Genomic DNA, 12,868 nt, shown 5'->3' on the forward strand with positions numbered 1-12,868 from the left:
AATCTGATAAGCAATATCAGATTGGCAGATTTGTTGGTCAGAGGATTTTAATATTAAGGCATAGATTTAATTAAAGGACTTGTTGCTGTTTGCACTTCAAAGCACCCTTCATCTTTTCCAATCTCCAGAAACAATCTGCTTACTTCATGTTTTGTACAAAAGGAAAGTTGCTCTTAGCCCCATGAATCCTGGCATTGTAAAGGCAGTGTAACTGTTGTGTTAGCATCTTTCTTTTCCTTTTCCTTTTTTTTTTTTTGGATGCTGAGAATGGAACTCAGGGCTTAGTGCATGCTAGACACATGCTCTATCTCTGAACTACACCCTTAGCCCCAGCATCTTTCTTTATTGTAGTTTCCTTTCAATCAGCACAGCTTTTATTTCTGGTTTTCATACCTCGGCAGTTGTCATTCTACATGGTGACCTGGATAAATTCTGGATAGAAAATTGGGATGAGGGTTTAACATAGATGATATTTGCATTTGTTATTGTTGCCTTAGTGAAAAGGTTTCTATTTCCAATTGTTTTTAGTGGTAGCAAAATCTGTTTAAAGTCCTTTTCATATGTGCCTTCCCTTGTCCTTAAGAAAAGCATGCATAGTCTCTAGACGTGAAAGCACAGTCTCCACTTTGTTTCTGAAAATGAACATGTGTGACTCCCCACACACTGAGAAGAAAATATGCTGCACTGATAATTGGTCTCAGTAGGAACCAAGAAGCCTTCTGTCGTGTTTGCTGCTGTCCAGTGGCGTTTCATATTCCACTTCTCAGATAAATTGTATCCTAAAATACATTGTGTAGCTTCAGAAATAATTATAGAGTGGCATTAAATGGAAGAAGAAAGAATACCATAATTTAAACCAATTCCTTTTCCGTTTACTGTATTTGATTGTACATGACAACACATATAGACACTAAAATAATTTCATTTCTTATTCTTTTCCTGTAAATAAAATAGCACATGTTGCTTACCAACTCACTGCCTGGCTAGTACCTTAGGAGCATGTGTGTTGCCCTGGCATCCAAGTTTACCTTTGCTGCCCTGGTTGGATAGATTGAATTCCAAATTCTGAATTCCCTGGGGGCCATTGTGATGAAGTAGAAAAAGCAAGGCAGAGGCAAAATTTGAATTTCACTCTGCCTTTTAGGAGCTGTGTGATAACACTTGGACTCAAAGGAATTTAAATATATGCCTGGCACTCAGTAAATGTCAGTTGAATTTGAATCAGACAAATTTGCAGTGCATCCTACTGTGTGTTCAGGTCTATACTCGCTAGAAATACATAGCTCTTATCTAGACAGGATCATCAACCCCCCCACCCCCATCCGGGCCCACCCCAGCCCTTCAACAGTAGTTTTCTTGGTTCTGGTGTACATTCAACTGCTTTAGCATGAGTCCTTAAAAGATAATGTGGAAGTATTCAAGTCTTTCCTTTGACAGTCTTTTGGGAGTATCCCAGCATGGGGGAGGTGAAGATTGTGGTGATATTTTGATGTCAGCTTTCTCAGCACTGGCAAGAAACCAACAGCTACCTTACTGAATGAGAGTCCTGACAGCATTTATTGGGAACAAAATATATATCATCTTAGCTTTTCTAGAATAACTCTGAATTGCTGAATTCATTCTTCCAGGATGTCCTGGCAGAGAGATAAAGAATTTATGAGGAGCAGAGGTGTTTGTATGCTTTGGTTTGTTTAGTGTGTGATAACATTCATCACTAATGCTGGCATGAAATTTAAGTGGTTTAGAATAAAGGGTGACAGAGTAAACAGTGCTCTGAAATGGGGAGAATGAAGTAGCTTTCTTGTAGGATGTGATGAGGAGGCCAAAGCCATTGCATTGCCAGAAGTCCCCTGTCCTCTTTTTGTCTCCATGTCCCCTTGTTCTCACCCTCAGGCAGTATTTTCTTCTGTTTCTATTGAAGCTGAGGCAGGCTGGGAGTGGTGACTTGTCCCCAGACCTTTTTATATTTTATTTAGAGAGACTCTTTAAGACTCTTTAAGCAACTCTTGCTGAGTTGCTTAGGGCCTTGCTAAGATGCTGAGGTTGGCTTTGAACTCATGGTCCTCCTGCCTCTGCCTCCTGAGCCACTGGGATTACAGGCATACAACACTGTGCCTGGCTGAGACCTCATATCTCTCTCTCTCTCTCTCTCTCTCTCTCTCTCTTTTGAGGTATTGGGGACTGAACTCAGGGGAACTCAATCATTGAACCATATTCCCAGCCCTATTTTGTCTTTTATTTAGAGACAGGGTCTCACTGAGTTGCTTAGTGCCTTGCCATTGCTGAGGCTGGCTTTGAACTCGTAATCCTCCTGTCTTAGCTTCCCAAGCTGTGAGACCTCATCTTTTAATAAAAGTGTTTTTAAAAATTAAAAATAGTAAAAATAAAACATGTATTCTAGGGGTGGGGATGTGGCTCAAGTGGTAGCGCACTCGCCTGGCATGCGTGTGGGTTCGATCCTCAGCACTACATACAAACAAAGATGTTGTGTGCACCGAAAACTAAAAAAATAAAAATAAAAAAACCCCAAACAAATAAACATGTATTCTATTTGAGGTAGCTGATTTTTATGTGATTTTTGGAGCCAGAGTGTTTCAAATATTGAGCAGTGGTCTTTAAACTATCCCAACAGGCTGTGTTCTATAAATACATTCAGTACTGTTTCTTCATAGATTTAGATGCATAACAACAACAATAACAAAAGAATGTCTCTGTGAATAGTAGCAAAGAGTTTTTCTAGTTGCCTGAAGGGATTGAAGTCATTTCCCAAAAGGCCACATATAGTTCAACAAACTATATTCACACAGTCTTAGTTGAACAAATACTCTATGCTCAGCAATATTGTCTTTTAAAGTTATAGAGGAAGTATATGATGTCACCTTGGTCCTTTTTTTTTTTTAAAGAGAGAGTGAGAGAGGAGAGAGAGAGAATTTTTAATATTTTATTTTTTAGTTTTCGGCGGACACAACATCTTTGTTTGTATGTGGTGCTGAGGATCGAACCCGGGCCGCACGCATGCCAGGCGAGCGCGCTACCGCTTGAGCCACATCCCCAGCCCGTCACCTTGGTTCTTAATGAAGTTAAGATTATAATTATAATAATTATGCTGAGTACTAAGTGCCAACGATGCTGTTACTGCCCTTACATGTATATTGTTTCACTTTATCCTCACAACAACCATTTTGGTATATATTCATGTGTCCATTTGACAAATGATGAAACCGAGGTTCAGAGAAATTTAATAACTTGCTAAGTAGTGGGGTCAGGACTCTTTCTAAAATCTGTCTGATTTCTGAGACCATGGTTTACTTCCTAAGGCATAGTTGGACAGCCAAGATGGACTTGTGGAAGTGAATACTCAGGGACAAAGCAGATGGTGGTTGGCAATGGATACAAGGCTATGAGGAATGGCTAATGTGTGAGATGTCAGAATCAAAATTCTCAAAGATCTTAGCAGACTGGAATAACAGGAGTAATGAAATTTACTGGAGATAAATGCAAAATCCCCCTTTTAAGTAAAAAAGCAGCTATTTAAGTCCTGAGGAGGGGAAAGATGGTTTAATAAACTCTGTGAGGGGGAAAAAAGGACTTGGCAATTAATTTTAATTATTGGCAAGTTCAGGTTCAGTTCATACTGGAAGAGTAGATGTCATAGATGCTAATACTGTTTGATGCTATATTCATAAAAATATGGAATCCATTGAGAAATAAATGAAGGCAAGAGGATCAGAGACCTGGTAGTTCAGGCATGTGAGGAATGATTGAATGAATTAGGGGTTTTTGGTCCTCAAGTGTTTAGTTCACATTGCTGAAGGATTAGACTTATTCTACCTAATTCCAGAGGAAAGTCCTAGGCCCTGACCAATGAATGGAAGATGTGTGTGGGGAGATTTGGACTAAGCAGAAGCTGTCGGGGCTATCCCAGAATGATCTGGGCTGCCTGGTAAGGAAATGAGGCTCAGGGTTGTGGAGATCTGGATTCTGTGACTCTTAAATGCTATAGGAATTTGGAACATAGGGGGTTTAGTCAGAGAGGCCTAGAAGCAACATATAGGGCTCATTGGGAAACTGAAACATAATTTGATTTAGAAGATTGGTGAGGGAAGAACATTCTAGGAGAAGAAAATGGTATATGAGAAGTAGAAAGAGAAGGGAGTAGATATATTTAGATGCTTGATTCATTGAATAGGGAAGGGTACATGACATGAATATGACCTATGAACTAATTGGGCAGGAGAGATAATACTGAATAAAAGGAATCTAGGGTATAATATAACTCCATAACACATGAGAAGCAGGAGAACTTCTTTTTTTTTTAAATTTTTATTTTTTAGGAGAACTTCTTAAGGTGCCATTTATTTTCTACCCATGTATTTGATGAGATAATATTAATCCAATATGTCACCCAAATCTTGTTTTATTTGCAAGAGCCTGACTTCAACATCAGGAAGCCAATAGGTATCTCCTTTGTTCCTTCCTGAAAACCTTAGCTCCCTGAAGTGTTTGAAAGGAGACTTGTCAACCATAGAATTAAACCAACCATGTATTGTACCATGTTTGGATTTAAAAGTGAAGTAGGTGGGGGCTGGGGATATAGATTAGTGGTAGAGCACTTGCCCAGCATCCTAGCATAGGGAGACCCTAAGTTCTATCCTCAAAACTGGGGGAAAAAAAGTGGTGGAAGTAAAGCAGACTGGGTGCACACCTATAGTTCCAGCTACTCAGGATGCTAAAGCAGGGTATCACTTGAGCCCAGGAGTTTGGGGCTGGCTTGGGGAACATAGCAAGACCCCATCTCTTGAGGAAAAAAAAAAAAGAGCCAGGTGCTATGGTACAGTTCTATAATCCCAGCAACTCGGGAGGCTAAGGCAGAAGGATTACAAGTTCAAGGCTGGCCTCAGCAACTTAGTGAGACCCTATCTCAAAATAAAAAAATAGATAGGGCTGGGAATGTAGCTCAGTGGTAAAATGTCCCTGGGTTCAATCCCCAGTACAAACAAAAACAAAAACAAAGTGGTTGAAGAGTGGCCAAGTCATTCTCTTCTTTGTGTGGTGGTATCCTGAAAGGGCAGGTGGGACCCTCACCCCAGATTTAGTTTATACTGTGAAGACTGAGGATCCCCCATACCCCAAGAGATGATGAAAAGATGTTGCATATTCTGGAAGTCTCTGAGGAAGCATGGTGGTCCTCTAGAGCAGGTGTGAATTGACTTGTGGGTGCAGTTCAAGGAATAGAGCCTTGGCATCACTGCGTCTAAAGGATGGAGTTAGATGCTTAAGATTAGGGCCTTGTTAGGTTTGAATCTCCTGCTGGAATCAGAGGAGAGAGACCCAGGCTTTCTTCTTAGCCTTTCAGATAACAGGCAGAATGGGAGGAAAGAGAGCTGAGCTTAAAAGCTGTGAGCATCAGACATCTGAAAGAGTCAGACTATTTCTTACAGCCTACAGGTAGAAACCATTTTTCCATTTTCCTTGCCGAGAACTAGTTTAAAGAATATATTCCACCACAGCCTATCCTCTGTGTATGCATGTGTGCCAACTGACTGAAAGCAGATGTCTGCTTATTTTCCACCTTAAACTTCCCTCCAGGCCTCATTACCTGTGCATAACCAGGTACTGCCTTCCATTGAAAGTGTGGATGGTTCTGACCCTTTGGCAACTCTGCAGAATCCAATAGCTAGACTGGAGGCAAAAGAAGAAGAGGAGGAGGAGGAGGATGAGGATACTGAAGAAGAGGAGGAAGAAGACGGTGAAGACACAGATTTGGATGACTGGGAGCCAGACCCACCCCGGCCCTTTGACCCCCACGACTTGTGTAAGTGCAGTCACTGGACTCTCAAAGGAAGCCACATGACCTTTTTTATGAGTGTGTGTGAATGTGAACATGGCTCATTTGCACTGAATCCTTCCCACATCCCACACATTGTGTCACATGCTCTGTGTGCATCATCCCACTTCATCTTCACAGCAGCCCAGGGAAGGAGTCATGACACTTGTATTTGTTTTCCAATTTTCCTGATGAGGAAATAAGCCCAGAATAGGTTAGGCAACTGCTCTGGGTGACATGGGGTGAATGGCTGATGAGGCATCCGAGTCTGGTCACTCTTGATACCAGCTTTCTATTGTAGTTGACCTAGTCCTGGACTATTCAGCCATATCAGTTCTAACAAGTTTGCTTTGTCACTTTCTTCACTAGAAGAGCTTCCCAGCCAGGTGCAGTGGTACACATCTGTAATTCCAGTGGCTCAGAATGCTGAGGCAAGAGGATCGTAAATTCAAGGCTAGCCTCAACAATTTAGGAAGACCCTCAGCAATTTAGCAAGATCCTCAGCAATTAAGTGAGAACTTGTCTCAAAATAAAAAGGGCTGGGAGTGAAGCTCAGGGGTAAGGTATTCCTGGGTTCAATCCCTCGTACTAAAAAAACAAAACAAAACAAAAAAATTAAGAGTTTCCATTACCAAATCATTGTTTTATCTGTGGATCTACACGTACATATAGCAAAGTTCTGACCTCGTTCATTTGAGTGAATGAGATTGTTCAGAGCTTTGTGGCCTTACACTACCTCTCCTGGGCCATCCATGTGGTGCTGGTAAGCTCTCTCTCCAGGGGGCCAGTGTTCAGCCCTGTACTTAATTATTACCCAACAGAAAACTTACTTGTTTAATTTTTCCTTGAACTCACAAGTTTTCAGGGGAACTCCTAAGTCAAATGCACAGAAAGCCACTTTAATAATAAATATTAATACAAAGTTGTTCTCCATTATTTGAGAATTATAGGAATTAAAAATATCTAAACCAGATTACCACATTGCTGAAGAAGGTGAAATGGTGAAACATGAATGTGAATACTGTATGGTCCAGCCACTGTTCCCCTGCTTTATGGTGATGTACATCTTATTCTGGTGGATAATGTATACATGGGTGCTACTGGCAAACAGGAAATGTGACTGGCTTGGTGCAAACTGAGTTTTTTAGAATGAGCTAGAAATGCATGCATTTTACCTGAGAGTAAAATGATGTCAAGAAACTTGACTATTCTTCAAGGTTTTTTTCTTTTGCAGGGTGTGAGGAATGTAATAATGCCCATTCTTCAGTGTGCCCCAAGCATGGCCCCTTGCATCCCATCCCCAATCGGCCTGTGCTCACTCGGGCAAGAGCGAGTCTCCCCCTGGTCCTCTACATAGACAGGTTCCTTGGAGGAGTGTTTTCAAAAAGGCGCATTCCCAAGCGTACCCAGTTTGGCCCTGTGGAGGGACCCCTTGTCAGGGGGTCTGAACTGAAAGACTGTTACATTCATCTAAAGGTAATTTATAATTTTTCCTATTTCACTCCCTTCTTTAACAGTTTTTCAAGGGGCATTCATTTCTTTTGCTGAGTCTTTTGTTTTCATTTCATAACAGTCATTTGCTAGTATTTTTCTTTTTATGCTTAATTTTAAATGGAAACATTACTCCCCGCCCCAATAAAATGGAGGTCATAATTTTAGACCCCTGTGAATAATTCTGAGAAGTGTGGTTTTTAGGGTCTGTAGTAATATGCTAGAATTGACATAGTAAAATGCTATAGACTGAGAGGCTTCAGCAATGGAAATTTCTTTTTTCACAGCTCTGGAGTTAGAAATCTAACATTAATGTGTTGGCAGGTTTCTCCTTGACCTGCACATGACTGTCTTCTTATTGTGCACTTACAGGGTCTTTCCTCTGTACTTATGTGTGTCTTTTCTGATTTCCTCTTATTAAATGGACCAGTCATATTAGATTAGGGTGTACCCTAATTATGTTATGTTCACTTCATTACCTCTTTAAAGGTTCTATCTCTAAATGCAGTCTCATTCTGAAGTACTGGAGGTTACAGGGTCCCCACATGACTTAGAGGTTGAGGGACACAAAATTCAACACAAAACAGAGAAATTGGTGTGGTTTTTTTTTTTTTTTTTTTTTTCATTTCTTTTTTTAAAATGAACTTTGGAATGTGGCTGGGCATGGTGGTATACACATGTGATCCCAGCAACTTGGGAAGCTGAGGCAGGAAGATCTCAAGTTGGAGGATAGACTGGGCAACTTAGCAAAATCCTGCCTCAAAATAAAAAATATAAAAAAGCGTGCTGAGGTATAGCTCAGTGTTATAGTGCCCCTGGGTTCAATCCCTAGTACCACAAACAAAGGAAAACAAAAACAAAATACTTTGGATACTTTTTTTTTTTGGATGCTGGGGATGGAACCCAGGCCCTGTGCATGCAAGGTAAGTACTCTATCAACTGAGCGATATCCCCAGCCCCAAAACACAGTACTTTGGAATACAGAAAATTACACGGATGTATGTAATCTGCTGTGTGCCATTAATGTTTGCAAAATACCCCACTTTTCAATATTAAAACAGGCTCGGTTTGAATTTTTTCTGTTAAATAATTGTTCACTGGGGCTAGGCTGTTACTCAGTAGTAGAGCTCTTACCTAGCATGTGCAAAACCCTGGGTTTGATCCCCAGCACTGCAAAAACAAAAACAAAAAACAAATAAGAAACCTACCCCAAAACAACAAAAAATAAGTTTGCTGTATGTTGAAGAATATTTATTTTGATCTGCATTCTTTACTTTTAATGATTTTGCTTCTATCCAACCCTCTTTACTATCTGCTGTTTTGAATAGCTACTCTGAAGCACTAAGAAAGGGCAGTAAGAAAGGGTGAATATCTGAAATGTTATTTAGAGAAATTAGCTGCTGTTGTAGGGAGGATTTCTTTTAAACTAATGCTCAAGATCTCCAAGCAAGAATATTACCTGTCTTTGGGCTGAATATTATAAATGGATACAGTTGAATCTCCAAAGGATGCAAATTATAATGAAGTGGAGAGTATTATGCTTGATTTTTATTTACAGCAGTTTTGGTTGTGCTAGTTTTGTGAGATATTAACTAAAGCTATGTAGTTTTATTGGTGAACTTTTAGATTTTGCCATGTAATTCTCCTATAGGTAAGAGAGGTTTCAGGAAGTATCCTTTCTTTCTCTTTATGTTTGGTAAGTCACAATTCTAGTATCTTTCTAGATACAAAGGGAAGATATATGGTTAATTTAAGGAGAAATATTTTGTATATTATTGCTAATAGTATATTGAAGGTTTTGTTTTTTTGGTGTGGGTCTTTACCTTTTCTTTGGTTGCAGGTTTCTCTTGATAAAGGGGACAGAAAAGACAGGGATTTGCATGAAGACCTATGGTTTGAGTTGTCTGATGAGACCCTGTGTAACTGGATGATGTTTGTACGTCCAGCCCAAAACCACCTGGAGCAGAACCTGGTGGCTTACCAATATGGCCACCATGTGTATTATACAACGATAAAGAATGTGGAACCCAAGCAGGAACTGAAGGTATAGTGCTGGATCTGGAGGGCTCTCTGCTAAAAAAGAACTTATCCTAATTTTTTTCCTTCTAGTAAGTATGATTCTTACTAAAATGGTTCTTTACTGGTAATTTATTTACCTCTGGAGCCATCCCTAGGGGAAATTGGTTCCGGGATTCCCCCAAGATCCTTATGTAAAATGGTGTAATATTTGCATAGAACTTACACATTCTTCCCATGTATTTTAAATTATTTCTAGATTATTTATAATACCTAATAAAATATAAGTGCTATATAAATGTTTTTATACTGTATTGTTTAGGGACTAATGACAAGAAAAACTCTGTATATTAAGTACAGATGTAATTTTTTTGGACAGTATTTTTGGTCAGCAGTTGGGGGAATCCATGGATATAGAGGGCTGACTGTACTATGTACTACAGATCGGTAATAATCTTGTAAATAAAACAATGAGAAGTAGATGGGCTCTGTTCTCATCAAGAGCCTACAGAAAGGCATTAGGTCTGGGGATAAGAAAGTGATTGTATGGGGAGCTGACTGATATTTGTGATGGGGTAATTAAAGATAGTATCACTTAATGTCATTTATACATAACTAAAGAAGAATTTGTTGTGAAATGTGGGATTTTATAAAATAAAATTCAGATGGATGGGCAAGATTCCTTTTCTTTATCTGAATACTTCATTTTATTCAAAGAATTCTTTGACTTCTGATTTCAGAAATATGTATTTTGGGGGTAACCCTGTTAGAATTTGTCTAAATATTGACTTTTGATGACATAATGAAATTTTGGTATGATTCCAAAAGAAAAATTCTTTTTTTTTTCTTTTCCTATGCTGCTAGGGATAGAACCCAGGGCTTTACACATTAGGCAAGTGCTTGATCAATAAGCAACTCTTCCTGCCCAAGATTCCTTCCTTCCTTCTTTAGCATATATTAGGAACATGGACAAAAGAGGGGGGCCAAAGTACTCTTTAACTTCCTGAGGTAAATAACAAAATAGATGAGAAATGATTATGTCAGTACATGAACACTGAATTGCATAGTGTCTCAATGTTAGAAACTGATTGCTCCTCTTTAGTGGGAGAACAAAGTCCTGGATTTTATTCAAAAGGTGCAAAACCTCTGTCTTGGAAACCATCAGCTAGATAATCCACCAGCCATGAAGAAAATATGTAAAAAGAATGTCAAAGGAGATTAACATCTCATGCCATCTATTCCAGTGCTGCACCACTGAACTAACTTACTCTAGCTCTGTTTTCTCTTGTAAAAAAGTAAGTGTAACTGTAGAGGTTAAGATTAATAGAAATAATTAAATAGGAATTTAATATTTGAGTACAATAAAACAACCAAAACAACAGATAGAAGGAATGAGAAAATGGGGAAGTATTTGTAATACAGGATAAAATATTTTAAGTATGATGACTGAGACAAAGAGTTGTATACCTTCAACTTAGCTACATCCAGATGGACAAATGAACAAATATCAAGAATAGACTCTATTTACAAAGGGAAAAGAAATGTTAAAAAAAAAAATTAACCCTTAATCCAGGTGTGGTGGTGCATACCTGTAATCCTAGTGACTTAAGAAGCTGAGGCAGGAGGACTGAAAGTTTGAGATAAGCCTGGGCAACATAATGAGATTCTATTTCAAAATAATAAGGAAAGGTGCTGGAAATGTAGCTTAGTGGTAAAGTTCATTCCCCAATAGTGCATGAGGGTGTGGTGCAGCTGGGGTTATAGCTTAGAGGTAGAGTGAGCATGTATGAGGCCCTGGGTTCCATATCCAGAATGGACAAAAGAGAAAACAAAAAAAACTCCCCAATTAAACTATTTTTAAATGCTTAAAATTTTATTTATATATATGTGTGTGTGTGTGTGTGTGTGTGTGTATTTAAAACTAAAATGATTTATAATGTAGAACATGAAGACGACAGTTTGCAAATTCATTATCACTTAAAGGAAATCAGTGTGCTAAGCTTTGAGAAATGAGATGTTCCAACATATACACCAAAAATTTAAAAACAGAATTAAATTTAAACATGAAATGTTATCTAATGTAATGCAGATCAGGGGATCAAAGATGAAGGTCACACATTATTAAAAAGAAATCCAACCAAGGACAGCTGTGTCATGATCTCTCATTAGTGTCACAACAGTGCCTCTCTTTTGGTGGACTTGAACATTTTGGCAGACATTCAATCAGCTTTAAAAACAAAAACAAAAACAAAAACAAACAGTCTTTACATGGCTACTATTGTTCTTCCCACCATCTTCCGGCTTGTTTTTTGCTGCTATTTCTCTCAGCCGTATTCTCCTTTTGTTCATAATGGGGATCCCAAGCACCCAGAATTGGCCTTGTACCCACCGCTGCTGGTCCAGCCACTCACCCTGCCTGCATTTTTTAAATTGATAAACATGGTTACTTTATACTTATCAAAAGAGCTATTTTAGATTTAATTAGAAATAATTTTTAAATCATATCATCCTTGTGCATGCATGAAAATGCATACTTAGGTAAAAAGTTAAGATATAAAACTGCTTTTTATGCATTGTCACTTTTTCCCCTTTCAATCACTGGTTTACGTCATGATGTCTGTGATTTTTGGGGGCGGTACTGGGGATTGAACTCCTGGCTTCTTGCATCTGAGGTAAATGTTCTTCCACTGACCTACCTCCCCAGCCCTTTTTGTTTTTTATTTTGAGACAAGGTCTCACTAAGTCTCATAGGCTGGCCTCAAACTTGTAATCCTCCTAAGTACCTGGGATTATAAGTATAGGCCTCATGTTTTTGCTTTTCTGTCTTCTGCCATCTTCTGTTCCATTAAGATGATATTGATGATATATTTTGTGTGTGTGTGTGGTACTTATGCATGCTGTGAAAATACTCTACCCCTGAGCCACATCCCAGTCCTTGATATTGTTATATGTATATTTCCAGTCCTTGGTATTGTTATATGTATATTTACATATATATTTTGCGCCTGGGATCAAACCCAGGACCTCACATGCGGTAGGATTTTGTTCTACTACTGAGCCATATCCCAACTCCTCACAATCTTTTAAAAAAAAATAGTCCAGGGCAGGGGACGTTGCTCAGTAGTAGAGTGCTTACCTAGCATGTGTCAGGCACTGGGTTTGATCCCCAGCACCACATCAAAATAAAACAAATAAAGGTAGTAAAAAAATAAATATTCCACTATTGCCTCTGGGATCTTGTTCCATACCACGTAACTTTTTGTATGCATGGTGGTTGGAGTTGGGCCTGACATTTGTGCTGTACCACTGAGCCATACCCCTATCAAGTTTGAATATTGTGCTTTCACATTCATTTGAATTCATCTGTGTCTTTTTCCTAAATTGAATCACAGGCCCTTGGAAGCGAAGTGTTTTTTGATCAAGTCAGTAGGAAGTTTCTGACAGTTCTGACTGAAGCCTTAATGAGAGGCCTGTAGAATGCTAACCAGTCTCTTAACCACTTTGAAATTTTTTCTTATTCTGAGGGAAATGGCA

At 39.0% G+C, this 12,868-nt stretch overlaps 1 protein-coding gene across 2 annotated transcripts in view; it reads left to right on the forward strand.

Annotated features, from left to right (window-relative positions):
• The window catches only part of Prdm10 (PR/SET domain 10), a 94,557-nt gene that overhangs the window by 41,129 nt on the left and 40,560 nt on the right, over nucleotides 1-12,868 (forward strand). For both annotated transcript variants that reach the window (XM_046432753.2, XM_058575235.1), the window contains exons 7-9: nucleotides 5,590-5,815; nucleotides 7,062-7,303; nucleotides 9,159-9,362. In XM_046432753.2, coding sequence (XP_046288709.1) covers nucleotides 5,590-5,815; nucleotides 7,062-7,303; nucleotides 9,159-9,362 — 672 coding nt within the window. The remainder of the gene's footprint in view (nucleotides 1-5,589; nucleotides 5,816-7,061; nucleotides 7,304-9,158; nucleotides 9,363-12,868) is intronic.

This window comes from Marmota monax, unplaced genomic scaffold (assembly GCF_021218885.2).
Source record: "Marmota monax isolate L192 unplaced genomic scaffold, Marmota_monax_Labrador192_F-V1.1 WCK01_AAM20220418_F8-fsc00062, whole genome shotgun sequence".
Taxonomy (NCBI): domain Eukaryota; kingdom Metazoa; phylum Chordata; class Mammalia; order Rodentia; family Sciuridae; genus Marmota; species Marmota monax.